The sequence below is a fragment of the Crassostrea angulata genome, chromosome 9, assembly GCF_025612915.1.
Source record: "Crassostrea angulata isolate pt1a10 chromosome 9, ASM2561291v2, whole genome shotgun sequence".
In the NCBI taxonomy this organism is placed as follows: domain Eukaryota; kingdom Metazoa; phylum Mollusca; class Bivalvia; order Ostreida; family Ostreidae; genus Magallana; species Magallana angulata.
In genome coordinates this window covers 12290437-12312362 of record NC_069119.1, presented here as the reverse complement: position 1 = coordinate 12312362, position 21926 = coordinate 12290437, and the positions used below count along the sequence as shown (strand labels likewise).

Below are 21926 nucleotides of genomic sequence, written 5' to 3'. Positions count from 1 at the left end.
AAATGGTTTTATTTCATCGTTAAGAAATACAAGTTTCTTTTAAAATAAAAACATAACTCATTTACCATTCATGATAATTATTTTAATTTGCTTAAGCAATTTCACATACATATACACACAAATAACAACTGTGTTGTTCTCCGTGATTTTAATTGCATGACTTTAGTAATGTCAATGCCCAATATCCCATCGTTTGAATATTAAATGCATTGTAAGAATGCTTTTTAATAGACAATATACTGTGTTAATGATGTGCAAAGTCATAAGCAAAAAATAATACAATATAATAATACAATATCAGCCGAATCTTAAATATAGTAAACTACATTATGATTATATATTTGTTTAATTATAACACAAGCACATTATAATATAACGAGTACACTGTATGAAAAAAGTAAATAAAAAAACGTGATCTAAGATACAACAAGCATCTTTGTCAATTAAAAAAGATAAGATGGGTTTTTTAATTAATTTACAAGAAAATCATGATGAAGTTTAAAAGGTAAAAAAAAAAGATGAAATAACAATGTAGCATGCACATCTGCATTGTCATTTACTGCGGCAGTAATTGGCTAATTAAATTTATTTGCCATTTGAGAAACTCAATGTGTCAATTTATAGATTTTCTAGATCAGCGCATGTGCCTTAAGCTTGTAATTTTGTTGGAGAAACTAAAATCTAAGCGATATTTTATTTGCGTAAATGACACTTTTTATAGCGTGGAAAACCAGAAATGTTAATGTAATCATTGGAGAGAAAATCCATTCACAATAATTCCGATATACTAGAAAAAAATGATCATTTTGAAAATACGACCCGTTCTTCCGTATCAATGTCATGGTATCCACGCCGACTACGAGCCGGGAAAGTCCAGGTGCAATGTCTGCTTATCAACACCACGGAAAGAGCGCAAAACCCAAACACAAATAAGACCATTAAAATCATCATCAACACAAACCAACCCACGCTGATGTTCATCATGCTGTAGTCGTCTCTATGGTAACTGTTCCCAACACTTTGTGATTTGGTGCTACCTCCATCTGGAAAAACCCAATGAATATGATTTATTATAAATGGTTGATATTGGAAAAGCGTCTGAGAAGAAAAGGAAAAACAGGGAAAAGATGGTCAGAGAAGAAGATTATAGAAAAAGCAGAATAGATAGACCTCGTGTATAATTGTGTAACGAATGTAAGATATTTGAGAGTTTAAATTCATTGGTATCTATTTCGTATGATACTATTTGAACCTTTAAGATGATTAGCTACAGTGTGTTACAATCAGCTTAATTACCTGTACTTGGAAGCTGTAACAAAGCATCATCCTCCATATGGCTGGATCCTGACTTTTCACCCGAGCCCGACTTTGATTTGGAATCGGGCTCGTTATAAGCAGGATAACTGGAACACATTGGAAAGTTGTCCGGAAGCTTGGGCATTTCCATAGGATCTCCAACTTGAATAACAACAGCCATACCAACACTCATATGGGTTTCCAAATGACAATGCATTAGCCAGAAACCTTAAAAAAATAATCATGAAGACAGTATTTAACAAAGAAACCAAAATACATTGAATTTTTACAATTATATAAACTAAGTTAATCATTTGTTTCTTTGATTGAAAGAAGTTTTTTTTTCTATATAATCATTACAAAGAAACATTATTGTACTTTGCACATGCATCATGTTTTATACAATCATATAGATCAAATATACTTGTTTATAAGAATGAACACATTTTCCTAAATCAAATATATATAAATGCAGCATATATTTTACGCTACTGCGTTGAGCTATATATCTTATTGCGTAAATTCTCTAATTTCCTACACATTTGCCCAGACAGCTTCAGCAAGCTTGATGGAAAATTATAACAACCACTTGTCCATTAAAAAAAAAACGGTTTCAGATTTTTAAAAAAATGTTAAATATGCATCTAACATTTTCAAAATAATTTTTATGTAAAATATACATGTACGCAGGTAAAAAACCAAAACAAATCTGGTTTAAAAGTAGAAAAAATACCTGGATTTTCCGTTTTAAGCCGGAGAACAACATATCCTTTATATGGAATCACAACCGTGTCCTTCAGGGGCGGATCGTTTACGTTCATGTCAGGAATATTTCCATTGTTCCAACTAGAGTTGCGCCATTTTGCAGATCTGTAATCTGGAGAGTATTCGATGTCCTGGTTCGGGCCTTGCAGTAATCCACTGGTCTCGTTGATGACACCTACTCCATATTTAACAACGTAATAACGGTTGCCATGGAGATGAACCGGATGTGCAGTTCCCGTCGATAGACCGTCTAATACAATGTGACAAGAGATACGAAATTTTAAAGGAATTTTTAAATTGGTGTCACACTAATCCTTTTGATAAAAAATGAATCCTTTGAAATAAATCAAAAAATTTAGGATACTCATATATTTATGAACTCACATGCTTCAAAATATAAAACTTGGATTTTTCAGCCATGATGTCAGTGCTGTACATGTCAAAGATTATTAGTTTTTACAAAGCCGAATATTTTATGATCTAAACCATCAATGACATGTAACTACAGAACGAAAGATAAATTGCGCGTTAAATAATTACGCTGTCAATTCTTACCACGAACTCTGCGAAATATTACATCAGTATATTAGAAACTCTTAAATTCCTGTAATGTAATATGTTAAATCTGTCTTCAGGAAATCCTAAAAAAAGGATTGTCGAAAAGGAAGAATATGGACATGCTATTGGCCTTTGATTAGATTTACGACTCTTACCTTCGGCCATGAGCACAATCTGTGTGACTTTGGTGGTGGACAGTTTGACGACGTGCGTACACTGACAGTAGTCCCCACAGGTAGCCGTGTCCTGGTTATTGCACACCACAGTTTGATCATTTACGATATTCGGATATAACTATAAAACGAACATAAATGTGTTAGCCTTTCAGTTGGTGCATAGTTTATTGAATGTTTTTTAACTAAACGCAAGAAAGTGGTTTGATATTAAGTGTAAAAATTGTTTATTAAAAATAATAGATATTTCTGCATTCGTAACGGGTTGTGAATTTGGTAGGTATATTATGTCATATGTACATTAATAATTTTTTTTTTTTTTTACAAAAAACCTACCAAAATATTCCTTTAGTTTGTTACAAAAAGCTTACCAAAATATCCTTATGGCTTGTTACAAAAAACCTACCAAAATATCTCTTTAGCTTATTTCAAAAACCCTACCAAAATATCCCTTTGACTTGTTACAAAAAAACCCCTACCAAAATATCCCATAAGATTGTTACAAAAAGCCTACTAAAATATCCCTTGTTAATCAACTTTACCTGAAGAGGAACAGGAGGACCCTTGTAATGGATGGTGTTTACGGCCGGTCGAGGGCTAATTAGGTCACTTCCGGAAAAATGAAAGTTTAAAAAGACTTCCTGGAAGTCGTTCTCAGAGGTTGGTATCGGAACGGGTACTTGGGCAACGCTCTTCGGAGTTGATTTCACTTCGTTGATTGGCACACATTTTGTATTTGGCTCCCAGCGTTTTAAAGCATCGGGACTGGTCAGAAAATGAAAAAAAGTCATTAAATGTACGATCACTGTTGTTAATTTATGACAAGGCTATAATTGATTAAATTGCTTTTCAATGTACTGAATAAATAGCCTTTGTGAAGCTTTTTTGTCCAAAAATCTACCGGGGCTCGAATTCAAATCGACTTCCGTTTTCTCATCCAAAGAATGTGTTTCTGCTATATTAATTGACTTTTCGCTAACAAGATATTATTAGACATTATCATTACGTTATCTTGATCCAGCGTTTTTTTTCTAATATTTTGAGATTTTCCCCCTACCTCCAGTGACAGTTAGCCATCACACACGGTTCCGACACAGTGCACTCCCTTTTCTCCGAGTCCGGAAGAGCTTCTACCGCTTCCTGATAGTGAAGCTGCGCAAAACTCACGTTTGGTTGAACTGGATTCTGCATGGTATATGATATTTTAGATATAAGGTATAAAGTGAAAGCTGTACTACATGTAGTTACATGTAAATGCAATTACAAGTGAGTCTAAGTCTATAATAAAACGAAAACTGTTATTCATTATTGTGTTTTATGTTGAGATGTTGATAAATTCACAGGAATTAGAATTATATTCTAGGACTAATGAGCTGGTAAGGGTACAGGCAAACATTCTGAACATTGAAATTCTCTCAATGAAATCATATTTGGGTTTAAGAATATCCCTTTTAGTCATTAAACGTCAAAACATTTTTTTCCTCACATAAAAGAAATCGAGAACTTCTGTTGTCTCGAGGCGAATCCAATAGTTTCCCGGGGTGTTGTTCCCAAATACCATGACGTCATAGGTTTCCCCAGGGTTAATGATGAGGTAATCAATCCATGTTGGAATTAAATCACCGCCATCAGAACCCACTAGAAGAAGTCTGTGCTGTAAATAATTAATATTAAACATTGTAAAGTCACATATTTGCTAAGAAAATTCAAATAAGATCGCAAACAAGGTCGTATGAAAAGTGGTATCAACTAATATTTTCTATTATTCACTTTACGAAAAAAAATTCAGGAAATGTTTAGTGAAAAATTAGAACCAGCAAGCTTTTGCATAATTAACTTAATTAAATCAGCTTTAATCTGAAAAAAAAAATCTTACAAATAAATTCCAATCAGTTTAGTCTTTGGTTCTGGGCTATACACTTATTAATGATAAATTAATCACACCTTATTGTCTTTTTATTTACAGCTTTATCATGCACATCAGTTTACTGCTCAAAGGAAAAAAAAACCCTAAAAGTTATGAGTACAGATAAAAATCTATAAAAGAATTTTTCAGTTATACCTGGTCGATGGAGATTTTGTATTCCCCTGTCATCCCTGTTTGTATTATCCGAAGAAGTAAAGAGCCATTTTGGGTCACATTGAAAATTTCCATTGGAACTGCTTTCTCGTTCTCAGTGTCGCTTTCAGAAACTACACGGAAAATGTGTTGAAAATTTAATAACAAAACAGTGACCTTGCCATGAAAATACAGTACTTTGTTAAACTACATGATGTATAATACATATTATATCACAAAACAAGTGTTTGATTAGTCAAGTCTATTATGTTATGTTAGAATTGTTAAGTTCATAGAAGCAGCTATGTTGAGCATTTTTTTTCTTACTGATAAGAAGAGCCCTTTTAACTTGCTTCTCGACAAAAAGAAATTTTATTACAATAATTACACACACACGAATCGTCAAATGGCGTAGCTAGACACAAAAAAGCAACTGTAACAACTTATTCACATGAGTTTTGTTTAGGAAATAATAACTACTTCCCTTAATGACTTATCTACGCAACAGACATGCTAGATTTCAAATCCACATAATTTAATTTTGCAGCTCTTAAGAACCTCGGCTTGAGTGAGTTAAGACTCGCTTTGGAACTGCCACAACTTACATGATTTGGTTTTGCCGTTTACAAGGGCCCTGCTGATTGGATCACAACTTACATGAATTGGTTTTGCCGTTTACAAGGGCCCTGCTGATTGGATCACAACTTACATGATTTGGTTTTGCCGTTTACAAGGGCCCTGCTGATTGGATCACAACTTACATGATTTGGTTTTGCCGTTTACAAGGACCCTGCTGACTGGATCACAACTTACATGATTTGGTTTTGCCGTTTACAAGGGCCCTGCTGATTGGATCACAACTTACATGATTTGGTTTTGCCGTTTACAAGGGCCCTGCTGATTGGATGAGTTAGGCTTGACACGGAGCCATCATACGTTCTCATTTGTGTTCCCAATTTCCCGCTACTTTTTGAAAAACTAAAACACAAATATGAATAGTTTTTGCATCTTTCTTTTTTTTAATTTTTAAAAATCTGATAAAAACATCAAATGAATATCTTGAAGGTATGATTTCATCCAAATTTCTTTAGATTCATTGATGTACATATAATGCTAATTGTATCACGCAAGCAAATATCTTGTTGGCCTTTATTGTTTAAATAAACAATCTATACAACTTTATCAATATCTGATTTTCACATGTACATTTTTGTAAGTAAATCTTTTGGGAATGTCCATAAGAATATATGTACAATCCAGCAGTTTATATTCATGATGATATACATGTACTTAACAGTTTTTTTTAGCATTCAAAAAATAATCATAAAAGAAAGTTACATACGAGTACATGAGCCACTCCATTTCCTTCACGACTTCTATGTCACTCGCGGCAGCCTGCCAGTCCTGGGCCAAAAACACCGCATCCTTATCTACTGGTGGAATATCATCTCTCTGTAAAATATGTCATTGTACAATTGTTTAAATTTATTATCAAATCAAGTTCTTGCAAATTTGTTGAGGTAGGGAAGAGCAATTTATAGTGAGTTTCTTAAACTATTTTATCACTTATAAGGAAATGAAATTTAATAATTAAGATCAACCCAAAATTATGTATATTGTGGGGAAAATGTTTTACGAAATAAACTGATTGGAAAATGGCGACGAGAGCAAGAGTGATAATCGTTTATAATTATATTACTTCATTCCCTTCTTTTGGTAGCACAATGAAGGCACCCGCTAGGCCTGATCTCCGCATGGCTCCATGGTGGGAATGATACCAATGCGTGCCAGGGGGACTGGCCACGAATCTGGAGGCAAAATAACACGGTTATAACTAATTCTTATAATGAATTAATGTATATAGTCAGTATGTCCTTGATACGTCAGCAGATGCTATAAACCTCCTCCTCCTCTTCCTGTTGGCTCCTAAAACCGACACTCTTGGTAGGTCTAAAGCATATACTGACGTCGCAAGGATTCACAAAGAGTCTCGAAGAGAAGTACAACAGGAAACTCTCAATCACAATGCATTGCTTATAAAATTTCATATCTTTAATTTACAACCATTATGTTACTTACTGATAGGTGAAGAATTCTCCTGGTTGAATCGGACATTGTGATACCATGGAAACACCGTCCATCCATGGACTTCCGGTCTGGAACATTCCGTGCCAGTGGAAGGAGACTGCCTCATTGCTCATGTCATTGTACACACGTATGCTAACCTGATAACAAAAAAAAAACAAGGCCCAAATAAGGGTCAAATCTGGTCCATATGCTTCAACTGTTTTTATTCAAAGAACAAGGCACACGTTAGGGTGAAATCTGACCACTTTGATTCCATTTCTTTTTTTTTCTCTTCTTTTCATTCAAGTCTTTGCAAAAGATGAAAATGCTTCTTTTCATTCAAGTCTTTGAAAATGAAATGAAATGAAAATTTAACTGGTCAGTGACAATGTATGAAATGTTAATGTTACCACTTGTTGATCATGGAAGACCAATGTTGGTGCCGGAAACTGATTGTTGATGGCGAACATGAATTTGTAATTACCATCTACCGTCAGTACTTCCTCCAATTCTAAAAAAAAAAACAAGAATGTCTTAGTAGAGCCAGGAACATATTCTAAAATTATGGTTTTTTAATCCAATGAAACATATTTGCATCTTTATTAAGAAATTAACAACAAAAAAAAAAGAAAGAAAAGAAAATAGGAACCATGTCAATAATTATACGGTTGCATTCGTAGTTTTCATCATTCAAGTTTGTTCCTTATTGTTGATGGTAAATGTAATATAATAAAATATTTATCGCATTTATCATTTAAAACAAAACAAAACGGAAGTACATCAGTGAACTACAGCGAACGTTTTTCTTCTCTATTCTGTATTGTTTATTCCCACTGTCTTTCCACATCCGGTCATCCAATAACTTTCAATATATACATGTATGTACATTTACAATGATATTTAAACCTATAGTTGTACATGTACATGTATGTATTATTTGAAGAACTATCATAGTCTTGAATATGTGCATTAGGTAATAAAAAAAGCAATATTTCTTATGTTTATTATATATCATATTTTGTAATTTTCAGTTTGCTTTTCGCAAAATGAAAATTTTAAATCATTTAAGTGTATGGGACGTAATCTGAATTTGTTAAGCAATAAAGAAAATAAAAATGCTAAAGTTTTGGCAAATAGTTTTGGCGTCAGATGTATTTCATTAGACCCCTATCTTTCACTGCGTTCTTAAAATAAATTAAATAACATCGATTCTTTGCATTTATATAAGTTGACATAAATACTTTTATAAAGAAATGAAAGAAATGAACCGATACTCAATGAAAAGTTACATAGTGTGAAAAAAATGTACTAATGTTTTTCTATTCCTTTTTCTCTTTTGATTATAAATGTCTCAGAGATCAATAAATATTCAAACCAAGAGGAACTTCTAGAAGCGGCAATCGTTGCATTGGCCACAGCGACAAGGTCATAGAAAATAATTGAATTTACATTAAAATCATCTTAATTGACGTCCGTGTTCCGTTGTATCACTACTTTGAACTTGTTTTCTGATCTTCTTCAGTAAATCCGGGAAATGAAAAATATAATTTACATCAAAACAATCTTAACTACAGGTACATTTAACTACCTTCTTCGGTCGTATCAGTACTTTGATTTTGTTCTCTTACCGTCTTCCGTCAAAGGTATCTGATCGCAAACATGGGTCGTGGATCCCACCGATTTCGAGATCTTCTTATAAAACGTCCCGTTATTGTAGTCAACGGGAAATCCTTGGAAAGCTGACCAGTTGTATGACATCATACTCATGATGTAATTAACACGAAGCTCTATATTACACACATCCTCCGATGCAGGGCACGATGGAGTAACATCATGCTTAAATGCTGCTTGAATATCACTTATCGCAAAAAATGTCACCAGAATGATATTTACAACTAAAATTTTACTACATAGAGAGCTTACGGCGCTCATTTTTGTAGAGAAATCAATGAAGAAGTTAAACCGAGTGACTGAATTCGAGAAAAACTCGGAAAGGACCGTATCTCGTATGTAAACTGCGTATAAAAAATGGAGTCAAATAAGGGAAAATAAAAAACAATAGATTATAAAAGGTATCTCAAATAATAATTCATTATGTTTCCATCACGTTTGATTTACACACGATTCTACAATCGTATGGTCACATACACACAAACAGGATGTAAGTACGACTAATCATCATGAAGTATAATGTCGCCCAGTATTATCGTCACTCAAATGAATTTCCAATTGTATATTGTATTCAACAAAGACGTTATTTGTGTATTGTTGACTTCCCCGTTAATCGCTGTCAATAATTTAGGACAAAATTGGTTTATTTTAGGACAAAATTGTTAATTGATAATATTAGGCAGATAATTTTCATTGTTGAAAATTCTAGATCCTGGGGGGAAAAGCTGGCTGCATTATATTTATTTTTTGAACATCAATCACGGACGAGTTTCAGCTGATAAAGTTTGATAAAGATTTGTGACTTTTTAAAAAGTTAACACATCAATTTTCAAAAGAAAAAAAAATCACCTTTCACAGAAACGATATGGAATAAAGACATGTACACTAGTGCGGATCAATTAATTACTTTCATGTCTCCTTTATATAGTACAACTGGAATTATAATCACTTTGTTTTTTGCATTCTGCATTTTTTTTTAATTTTCACCAAATATCATATGCAATGACTATACTAATAGAAAAGTACAGAATCAAAGGTCATGAACAATAGGCACATAACAATAATAACAACCTAAAAAGATAAAATGTGATATTATAAAATAAACCTTTGAGATCAATTTATAAAGACGAACAAAGAACAGAACATTCAAAGGATTCCATAACTAAACATATAAAAAATGTATACACTGTCAGTTTTACAATGATCGAAATTCATAATCATAGTCGGACATACGTGTTACAAGGCATATAGAGAAGAAAACTGTTATTAAAAAAGTACCAGGATAAGAAATACATGTACATTGTACATTGTTTCATGTGCACGGATCTAAGGGGGCTGGGGGTCAAAAAGATATGACAAATTCATATTTCCTAAATTTACATTGTAAAATTACCGAAAATATGCCTCGGATTCCAACCCTGGCAAACTGAAATATTCCTTTGATACCCCCCCCCCCCCACACTTAATTTGTACTCACCTGAAAAAAATTATGTTTCAGAACATTGTATTTTAGTACAGAAAAGCTGTAACTGAAAATAACGCACCTTCTCTGACCTTTGCTGTACATAGTGTTCTTAAAAACTCCTTGATTATATCTACTTCACTGTATATTGAAATTTCATACAAAAACAAATTTTCTAATTGATGTACAAATGAATTGGCTAAACATATATTATAATAGTAGATTGAATGTCTCTTATATGGACGATTGTATCGTTTGGGATTCAATTAAAATTTGTTTCAGTCTTAAACGAATATTCGTTACCCTATTGTTATCTAATGTCAAAGAAAAGTACGTTGTCTTAGATGCCTTAAAATTTTACATTCAAGGGTATTTTTCACTTTTATGTCTATGTTTTAAAATAATGTGCCTAAGAAAACCGTGTAAAATGGAAGTAAGTCTGACCGGGGTTGTTTAAACAAAAAATAATTGTTTAAAACCATATAATGAAATGTCAAGTGGTGGATCATCATATATGACTGAAATCAATGGTAACTGAAAAATGACTGAACTTTGACCAAATTGTAATGAAATATAACTGAATGGAAAATGAAATGTGACTGAATGGTAATAATATGTGACTGAATGGTAACTGAAATGAGATTGAATGGTAACTGTTAAGTGACTGAATGACGCGTTTGATTGACCTGACGAAGGCTGGGTCAATACATAGGATAACAAGGAGTATTGTTGCACTCGACTATCACTCGGTCATACCGATCCTTAAACATCCCTTGGTAGGATACTCACTAGAAAGTTTATAAAATCTGAAACAAATCTAGCTTATTGTCTAATGCACCTGTTAAGATTGCATAGATAAACCACTTCCCTTTCTCCGTATCCTTTTTGCTTCTTATGTGTTTCATAAGCGGCTAGCATTTTAGTGTCAATATTTATTCGTTACTCTATTCTAATGTCAAGGAAAAGTATGTTGTCGTAGATGCATTAAAATTTCACATTCAAGGGTGTTTTTCAAATTTATATCTATGTTTTAAAATTGACATGACGAAGGCTGGGTCAATACATAGGATAACAAACAGTACTTTTGCACTCGACAGGACTATCACTCGGTCATACCGATCCTTAAACTTCCCTTGGTAGGATACTCAATAGAGTTTATAAAATTTGAATCAAATCTGGCTTATTGTCTAATGCACCTGTTACTGACTGCAATGATAAACCACTTCCTTTTCTCCGTATCCTTTTCGCTTCTTATGTGTTTTATAAGCGGCTTTTGGTGTGAATATTATCTTTTCTAATTTTGCAGATCAAATCATATTTTTTGAAAGTCACCAGATGGAACTACAATTCATCAGTCAAATCAACGTCATTGGAAAGATGCCTAAATAGCAATACGAAGCAAGAATGCTATATATACCTCGGTTACCTGTAGTAACAGTGAACTTTCATTGTATTCAATTTAATAGAATCATTTTGTGAAAATCACTAATTAAATTGTACCAGAAATAGTATATGTAGCTCATTGCATCATAGAATTATTACCGGCAATCGCACATTCTCGGACTGTTCCGGTATATAAAGAAGAACTCATTGATCATAGATGATTTTTGGGAGTTGATTTTTATCAACTCTCCTATGCAGTTACTTGGACAAATTAAACCGAAAGTGATACAGTGTTTGGACCTCGGCACAAATCATTGCTGCTGACAAGACTTAGTTCTTGAAAATAATTGATATATTCGATGTAATGTATGCTAAAGCATTGTTTTATAGGAAACTTATTTATAAATACCTTGACAATAGTCAGATTTTAAATGGTACGAACAATTTAAATAGTTTTGGTAGTCGTATGTATTCTTACGCCAGAGTTTAATATAGTCTCGTTCAACTCGACGCTCGGCTGTCTCCGTAAATCCTTGTCGGAGATTTACGGGTCAGCCGAGCGTTTGGTTGAACGAGACTAGAGTTCAATATTGCTTGGATCCATACAATGTTCGAGAAATATTTCTATTACTGATACATAGTTTGATTGAATTCATTTTATCTTTAAATATTATTTAACATGATTCATTAGGGGGTTTCTCGACATTCTTGTCGAAAAAGTCCAAAAATACATATTATAAAAATGTGCGTAATTTAAATTAAAAACTACATGTACACATGTACTTGTCATGCAAAATAACATATCATTGATTTTAAAATAAATAAACATCGATAAAATCAACTCCCGTCAGTTTTTCAGTACTTTGATTTTATTAAACTTCACTGGATGTTACGTGTTATTTCATACAAAAGCAAGTCGCTTACAGACTATCTAAGATTGATGTAATGGTTATATAAACAAATCAATGAAATGTCTCTTGATGTTGTATCGTTGAATTTAATAGTCTTATTTGTTCCAGACTCAAAAGATAATTTGTAACCTTAAAAAGCTTATCGAGTTCACTGTAAAGGAATAAGAAAGCTTTTTATGCCAATAGAATACATGTATATTTCCATGCATAATTAATTGTGATTTCCTTAGTGAAGTATACATCAACATATGATTTTAAAAAATGAAAAACATAACTCGGGAAGCCCTAAATGAATAGGGGGGGGGGGGGGCTCCCGTCCTTAAGCACATGTGATAAATTGTTGTTTTTCGGTCTGACAGCTACAACAAATTCTATGTTTGAGATAACCCTATATATCAGAGCTGAATGGAAGGGAAAAAATGTAAGTCTGGGATTGTACACAAAATCAAGTTTTGTTCTTAATGATCAAGGTTAAGGTCTAAAAAATGAAATGAGCCTACATCATACATATTAAACAGTGTCATATAAATGGAAGCGGTAATAGCGTTAGTTTTCTATTGGTATCATAAGTATGCCTCTTGCTACAAGTATTTAGTATTAGTGCATAACTGTTACAAAAAAGTTTCATATGATGAATTTTGTACACACGGAATTTACTTCCTGTTTGAAAATCTTTGTTTTTTCAGCTAGTACATACATTACTATCTCAATTGCTTCCGGTCGGAACTACTTATGACAGTCCATCGCGTCAACAGTCATGTTCAAAGTGTCTATTTTTAAATAGACAATATATATTAAAAAAATAATATCTTTTATTAAACAAACATAAACTAAAAAAAATGTTCCCTATATTATTGACCTCATTTACACAAAGTCATCAGCTGTTTCCTAAACATTGTATCAAAATAACCATAGATAAAAGGATTGACAATGTGATTGAGATAAACAAGTCTTGTCAGATAAGACCTCATAGCAAATTGAGCTCTTGTGATAGAAATGAACGTTAAATCTTCTAATACATACACCTGAATGGCAATAATCAAGGGTGGAGTGTACGATATTACGTAAACAACAATGATTACAAAGAACATGATTGTAATTCGTCTTTTCGCGGATTCGGTTTGGATCCTAACTTTTTACCAACACTGCTATCCTTGAGTGTTTGGTGACTTTTTGTAAGGTTTTCCGTAATGTTTTCTGTTAACTTTTTCTGAAATCGATTTTCGGATACAGCAAAACAGACTGTTTTAGAGGAATGCAACTCAATAGATGTTTCTGAACGCTGCACAACACCGTTTTCTTTCTTTTGATGACTGTCATTTTCTTCCATCGCTCTTGCATTGCTCGTGTCTGTTTGGGAAGTAATATTGTTTTCGTTATGGATTTCATACGTTTTACTTTTGAAACTGAATGATGAGTTAACTCTTTTAAGAACAGGAATATAAAGCCCAACAGTAACGACGAGATTCGCTAGCATAATCAGAAACAGTATCGAAAAATACACAAACATGCCGGGTGTAGATCCATCCGAATACCTGCAAGTGTATGTAGTGAGGTTGTAGCCCATGAATACGTTCTTTTCCTCAGAGACGCCTGCAGTTTTCAAAAGAGGGGCCGAGTAAACTATTGAGCAGCAACATACGACTGTAACTGAGATCCTTTTCCAAAAAAGCGTCATCTTCGGTCCAAAAGGTTTACAAACCAAAAGGTACCTTTGCAGTGATATTACAAGAAGCATATGTATGGATATTCCAGGGATCCAAACCTGTAAAAAGGACAGGACACTGCAAACCACTGTACTTGGGTAGTTGAAAAGAAAAGTGTTGTCCATAATGTAAAAGGGGGCACCTGTTAAGCAACCTAACAGATCAACCACGCCAAGAACAGGAATAAAGTACCTCTCGCCCCTCTCCTTGACACGAAAGAAGTAGAAGTAGATGATGAGGAAGTTCCCAATCACTCCAATTACTCCTCCGATGATAATCAGAATAGTGCTACTTAGAGTAATGTCGGAAATCTTGTTTCTTAAGATTAAATGGTAATAGCTATCGTTATCCATCGTTCAAAATATATTGAATGTTACAAGTAAGCATGTTCACGTTTACGTAATGCTTAATTAATTACTTCCGATCGGAACTACTCGTGGCAGTCAACGTTTATGTTCATAATATCTGTATATCTTTTAATGACCAGAAATAATGTAAGCTAAAACAAAGAATGACAGCGATAACAGATTTCAATTAGTATATAAAATTATAAGAACACAATTTCGTTGCTGCAGAGTATTTGACCACGACGAAAAATACAAGTACTAATAAATCTTGCAACTCGATGGAAAGTTAAACATTTGAAGAAGAAACAACAAAACATATATACTATTTTGCCTCTTTTGTAAATGAATAAAGTTATCAGCTTTTTTTCTTTTAAATTTTGTATCGAAATAACCGTAAACAAAATTCACATGGAAAGCTAAAAAAAAATAAGGGGTCAACATGTTTAATTTAAATCTACAACCTTTAAAACATGTACATGTACACACTATTAGTTGAAAAGATGTTGTACAAAATAATAACATAAACTTACTTGGTTTGGTCACATAAAGTTTTTTTCTAAGAAGTTTATCAGAAACTAGGTTGTGTTAATATCAAACACCATCAAAAAGCGTAAAAAGCGTTGTTCTTAAAAAAAAAAAGCCCAAGGATACGAACTGAATTCTTTTAATTTAAAATTTATTTGGTCATTAAAGACAACTTATTCAATTTCACGCATAAACAATTTAAAGAAAAAATCCTAAAAATGAAAGTAGTGATGAAATTTTATTTTATTGTTTTTTTTGGTATCATATACTACTTTTTATGAGTACTTAGTATTAGGATATAACTGTTTAAAAAATTTGTATAATGAATTTGTACACACGGAATACACTTCCCATTTAATTTAAACCTTGAGAATGCTTTATTAGTTAGAATTGCTTCTTTAATTACTTCCTGTCGGAAGTTCTTATGGCAGTTCATCGCTTATTACTGTATAGGAATAAGAAAGCTTTTTATGCCAATAGAGTATATTTCTATGTATAATTAATTGTGATTTTCTTAGTGAAGTATACATCAACATATGCTTTTAGAAAATAAATCATGAAAAAAAACCTCAGGAAGCCCTACATGAATAGGGGGGGGGGGGGCTCCCGTCCTTAAACACCTGTGATAAATTTTAGATTTTATGTCTGACTGTTACAGCAAATTCTATTTTTGAGGTAACCCTGTATCTAATACCGAGCTTAATCAAAGGTGTACGATGCAATTTCAGGGTCGTACACCAAAAAATTAGTTTTGTCGAAAATGATCAATGTCAAGGTCTAAACAAGAGGCCCAGGGGCCACATCGCTCACCTGAGCAACAATTGCCTTAATTCTGATCAAACTAGCATTACAGTATCAAAATATCTTGACAACTAAGTACAGTAGATCTTGCTAAAAAAAATAGAAAATCTGCCAATTTTTATCCACCTCTTTTTTTGGGTAAATACCAAGCCCCTTTTGTTGTTGTACCTGTAAGAAGATTTTTCTCTATTCCAATTTACCCCCCCCCCCCCCATTTCGTGGCCCCCCTTTTCTCTAGGGAATCATGGTTTCATCAAACTTAAATCTGCATAACCTGTGCTTTCACACTTAGTACTGAGTTTTGGACCGAAAACTTTCCCAGAATATTTTTAAAGATTTTTCTCTATATATTCCTATGTAAAAATTCAAACCACCATCACGGCCCAGCTCCATCACTAGGGACTGTGATTTTGCAAACTTGAATTTACACTATCCGAGGATGCCTCTACACAAGTTTAGGCTTTTCTGGCCAAATAGTCTTTAAAAAGAAGATATTAAAGATTTTCTCTATATATTCCTATGTAAAAAGTCATCCCCCATTGTGGTCTCACCATACCCCATGACTATTATTTAAACAAAATTGAATCTTTACGATCTTGGGGTGCTTCCACTTAAATTTGGGCTTTCCTGGCCTTATAGTTTTGAGAAGAAGATTTTAAAGATTTTCTCTATATATAAAAATTTATCCCCAATTCTGGCCCCGCCCTACCCCCAGGGACCATGATTTGAACAAACTTGAATCTACATTATCTGAGGATGGTTACAATTTGAGCTTTCTTGGCCATAAAGTTTTGAAAAGAAATTTTTTTAAAGATTTTCTCTATATATTCCTGTATAAAAATTTATCCCCTAATTGTGGCCCCACCCTACCCCTGGGGACCATGATTTGAACAAACTTGAATCTTCACTCTCTGAGGATGCTTCCACTCAAATTTAAGCTTTTCTGGCCTTATAGTTTTTGAGAAGAAGATTTTTAAAAAAAAATTCGATATATTCCTATGTAAAACATGACCCCCCTCTTGTGGCCCCACCCTACCCCCGGGGACCATAATTTGAACAAACTTGAATCTACACTACCTCAGGATGCTTCCATTTTAATTTGAGCTTTTCTGGCCTGATAGTTTTTTAGAAGAAGATTTTTAAAGATTTTGTCTATATATTTCTATGTAAAACTTGATCCCCTAATTGTGGCCCCACCCTACCCCTGGGGACCATCATTTGAACAAACTTGAATCTACACTATCTGAGGATGCTTCCACTCAAATTTAAGCTTTTCTGACCTTATAGTTTTTGAGAAGAAGATTTTTAAAAAAAAATTCGATATATTCCTATGTAAAACATGACCCCCCTCTTGTGGCCCCACCCTACCCCCGGGGACCATAATTTGAACAAACTTGAATCTACACTACCTGAGGATGCTTCCATTTTAATTTGAGCTTTTCTGGCCTGATAGTTTTTTAGAAGAAGATTTTTAAAGATTTTGTCTATATATTTCTATGTAAAACTTGATCCCCTAATTGTGGCCCCACCCTAGCCCCGGAGACCATGATTTGAACAAACTTGAATCTACACTACCTGAGGAAGCTTCCACTATTATTTGAGCTTTTCTGGCCTAATGATTTTTTAGAAGAAGATTTTTAAAGATTTTCTCTATATATTCCTATTTAAAACTTTATCCCCCCCCCCCATTGTGGCCCCACCCTACCCCTGGGGACCATGATTTGAACAAACTTGAATCTACACTACCTGAGGAAGCTTCCACTTTGATTTGAGCTTCTCTGGCCTAATAATTTTTTAGAAGAAGATTTTTAAAGATTTTCTCTATATATTTCTATGTACATGTACAACTTGATTCCCCCATTGTGGCCCCTCCCTACCCCTGAGGACCATGATTTGAACAAACTTAAATCTACACTACCTGAGGATGCCTCCACACAAGTTTGAGCTTTTCAGGCCGAATAGTTTTTGAGAAGAAGATTTTTGGAAAATACCAACAAATTTTCAATAATTCTCAATTATCTCCCCTTTAAAGAGGGCGTGGCCCTTCATTTGAACAAACTTGAATCCCCTTTACCTAGTGGTGCTTTGTGCCAAATTTGATTGAAATCTGCCCAGTGGTTCTTGAGAAGAAGATGAAAATGTGAAAAGTTTACAACGCCGACGCCGACAACGACAACGACAACGACGACAGACAACGGACAAATTGTGATCAGAAAAGCTCACTTGAGCCTTTGGCTCAGGTGAGCTAAAAATGAAATGAGCCTACAGCATACATATTAAATAGTGTCATATAAATGGAAGCGGTAATAGCGTTAGTTTTCTATTGGTATCATAAGTATACCTCTTGCTACAAGTAATTAGTATTAGTTCATAACTGTTACAAAAAGTTTCATATGATGAATTTTGTACGCACGGAATTCACTTCCTGTTTGAAAAACCTTTGCTTTTTAAGCTAGTACATACATTACTATCTCAATTGCTTCCGGTCGGAACTACTGATGACAGTCCCTCGCGTCAAAAGTCATGCTCATAGTGTCTATTTTTTGAATAAACAAAAATAAAGTAAACTAAAAATTATGTGCTATATACAGTAGTAGCAACGTTATTGTTGACAAACGACACGCACCATTCTGATACATGAACGATCACGCACGATACATGCACGATCACTAACTTACTGAATTTTCACGAAACACGGACGATAACGATAAAACACGCAACCGATAGATTCTACACCATTAAACACGCATAATTAGAATTAATTTTTAAGATTAGAATTAAGGAAACGTATTGCATTAATTTGTATTGCTTTATTTTGTATTTTATTGAAAAGCGGCATGTACAGTAGCCATGTACTGTTTTATATTTTACAAGTAAACAATTTTACACATCCATGGACAAAAATATAGGATTTATACATATTTTTTTTTCTCCATAACAAATAACTTAAGTGTAAAAGAAATGAAGATAATGCATAATCTACACGAAATTATTTACATACGAGTTGACTGTTTATGTAATTCAATTTTCTAACGTACCATTTAATTTTGCGGGATACAGGTAAATTTGTTACCTTGTTGCATAGAATTTTGATTTTACACATCCAATATTTTCCTAATTTTTAGTACATAATTGATTTATTTCTATTTATTCTAAATTTTAAAGCGTCTAAACAAATTTTATTTCAAACAAATGTTTATACAATGTACCAGAGAGGAATGCGTATCGTGTTCTCATTTGAAAGAAAAACGTTGGAAATAATCGTTTAGTTTAAAACGGGGAGTGGGTAAGCTTGACAGCTTTCATTTTACGTGTCGCTCTTGCTAATATGATTAGAATTATGTTTCAAGACACAATGGATGCTTGATATAGGCTAATTATGAAATTATGCAAAATTAACTCGACCGAACACAGGATTGAATGAGCTGTGGAAATACTTGCTGAATGTATTAAACGAGGAAAGAAAGAATGAAAGTTAACAACTTTCTTCTATAAAAAAAGTTTAAATTCCTGCCATTCCGTAAAAAAAGTTACAAAACGAAAAAACCGCACGATCACGCACGAACACGCACCGGAAAAAGCGCAACCTAATTTTCCTGACACACGCACGATCCCGCACGTTACACGAACGATCACCCACGTTACACGAACTATTTTACACGAGTGGCTTGTCAACAATAACGTTGTTACCACTGTATTATTGGCCTCTTTTAAACAAAGTCATTATCTGTTTCCTAAACATATTATCAAAATAACCGTAGATAAAAAAGGATTCACAATGTGATTGAGATAAACCAGACCACATAGCCAATTGAGCTCTTGTCATAGAAATGAACGTGAAATCTTCTAATACATACACAAGAATGGAAATAATCAAGGGAGGAGTGTACGATATTACGTAAACAACAATGATTACAAAGAACATGATAGTAATTCGTCTTTTCGCGGATTCGTTTTGGATTCAAAAACTTTTTACCAACACTGCTATCCTTGATGGTTTGGTGACTTTTTGTAAGGTTTTCCGTAATGTTTTCTGTTAACTTTTTCTGAAATCGATTTTCGGAAACAGCAAAACAGACTGTTTCAGAAGAATGCAACTCAATAGATGTTTCTGCTCGCTGCACAACACCGTTTTCTTTCTTTTGATGACTGTCATTTTCTTCCATCAAGCTTTCATTGCTCGTGTCTGTTTGGGAAGTAATATTGTTTTCGTTATGGATTTCATACGTTTTACTTTTGAAACTGAATGATTAGTTAACTCTTTTAAGAACAGGAATATAAAACCCAACAGTAACGACGAGATTCACTAGCATAATCAGAAACAGAATCGAAAAATACACAAACATGCCGGGTGTAGATCCATCCGAAAACCGGCAAATGTATGTAGTGAGGTTGTAGCCCATGAATACATTCTTTTCCTCAGAGACGCCTGCAGTTTTCAAAAGAGGCGCCGAGAATAATATTGAGCCGCAACATACGACTGTAACCGAGATCCTCTTCCAAAAAGCGTCATCTTCGGTCCAAAAGGTTTACAAACCAAAAGGTACCTTTGCAGTGATATTACAAGAAGCATTTGCAATGATATTCCAGGGATCCAAACTTGTAAAAAGGACAGGACCCTGCAAGCCACTGTACTTGGGAAGTTGAAAGGAAAAGTGTTGTCCATAATGTAAAAGGGGGACCTGTTAAGCAACCTAACAGATCAACCACGCCAAGAACAGGAATAAAGTACCTTTCGCCCCTCTCATTGACACGAAAGAAGTAGAAGTAGATGATGAAGGAGTTCTCAATTACTCCAATTACTCCTCCGATGATAATCAGAATAGTGCTACTTAGAGCAATATCGGAAATCTTGTTTCTTAAGATTAAATGGTAATTTCTATCGTTATCCATCGTTCAAAATACATTGAATGTTACAAGTAAGCATGTTCACGTTTACGTAATGCTTAATTAATTACTTCCGATCGGAACTACTTATGGCAGTCAAGGTTTATGTTTACAATATATGTATATGTTTTAATGACCAGAAATAATGTAAGCTAAAAACAAGGATGAAAGCGATAACAGATTAAAATTAGTATATATAATTACACACAATTTCGTTGCTGCAGAGTATTTGACCACGACGAAAAGTACAAGTACTAATAAATCTTGCAACTCGATGGAAAATTACACATTTGAAGAAAAAACAACAAAACATGCATACTATTTTGCCTCTTTTGTACATGTACAAAGTTATCAGCTTTTTTACTTTTAAATTTTGTATCGAAATAACCATAACAAAATACACATGGAAAGCTAAAAAAATAAGGGGTCAACATGCTTAATCAAAATCTACAACCTTTAGAACATGTACATGTACACTCTATTAGTTGAAAAGTTGTTTGTACAAAATATTAACATTAACTTATTTTGTTTGATCCAAAAATATTTTTTTTTTATAAGAAATTTATCAGAAACTAGGGTGTGTTAATATCAAACACCATTAAAAAGCGTAAAAAGCGTTGTTCTAAAAGAAGCCTATTAAGGATATGAAGTGAAATGTTTTATTTTAAAATTTATTTGGTCATTATAGACAAGTATTTTTGCACATAAACATTTTATTTTTAAAAAAGTCATAAAAATGAAAGTAGTAATGAAATTTTATTTTATTATTTTTTTTTGTATCATATACATGTACTACTTTTTATGAGTACTTAGTATTACTATATAACTGTTAGAAAAAAAATTGTATAATGACTTTGAACGCACGGAGTACACTTCCCACGTGATTTAAACCTTTGCTTTATCAGTTAGTATTGCTTTTAAAGCTACTTCCTGTCGGAACTACTTAAGGCAGTTCATCGCTTTAAAGTTTATATTCATACTGTCTGTATACCTTTAAAAAACTAGTTTGATCTTTATTTACGGAAAATAAAAATAGCAAGTAAATGGTTGGAATAAACACAAATAACACTATCTAAATTCTGTACATTAAAATGTAAACTAATAAGACGAGAAGTGATTTTTAAGCTAATGTTTATCTAACTAAAAAGCACGTGATTAATTTTCTTTTATTTAAAGGAATATATCTCAGCACAGCACTAGTATAACTAAACACCTTGATTCAAGATTTTTTTAGTAACCTCCAGTTGATAGTAATAAAAAGTAATTTTTTGCTTTATCAGCAATAAATTGTCAATTACTTTTGTTACCTGGTTTT

At 33.4% G+C, this 21926-nt stretch overlaps 1 protein-coding gene across 1 annotated transcript; it reads right to left on the bottom strand.

Annotated features, from left to right (window-relative positions):
* Positions 1-60: 60 nt before the first annotated feature.
* On the bottom strand, positions 61-9035 carry LOC128164041 (uncharacterized). The gene is made up of 14 exons (XM_052827755.1): positions 8547-9035; positions 7329-7429; positions 6931-7076; positions 6551-6659; positions 6194-6303; positions 5717-5829; positions 4855-4985; positions 4279-4446; positions 3850-3977; positions 3335-3557; positions 2775-2913; positions 2030-2311; positions 1297-1524; positions 61-1043 (listed from the first exon to the last, which is right to left on the bottom strand). The coding sequence occupies exons 1-14, from the start codon at positions 8848-8850 to the stop codon at positions 802-804; spliced, it is 2424 nt and encodes an 807-aa protein (XP_052683715.1). The 5' UTR covers positions 8851-9035; the 3' UTR covers positions 61-801.
* Between the last annotated feature and the right edge of the window lie 12891 nt (positions 9036-21926).

Excerpts from the sequence above, each read along its gene's own strand:
- LOC128164041 (XM_052827755.1), bottom strand. The coding sequence starts at position 8,850 with ATGAGCGCCGTAAGCTCTCTATGTAGTAAAATTTTAGTTGTAAATATC. Across the intron at positions 6,304-6,550 it reads TACCAAAAGAAGGGAATGAA|AGAGATGATATTCCACCAGT; the intron begins GTAATATAATTA and ends CATATTTTACAG. Across the intron at positions 3,558-3,849 it reads ATGGCTAACTGTCACTGGAG|TCCCGATGCTTTAAAACGCT; the intron begins GTAGGGGGAAAA and ends TTTTCTGACCAG.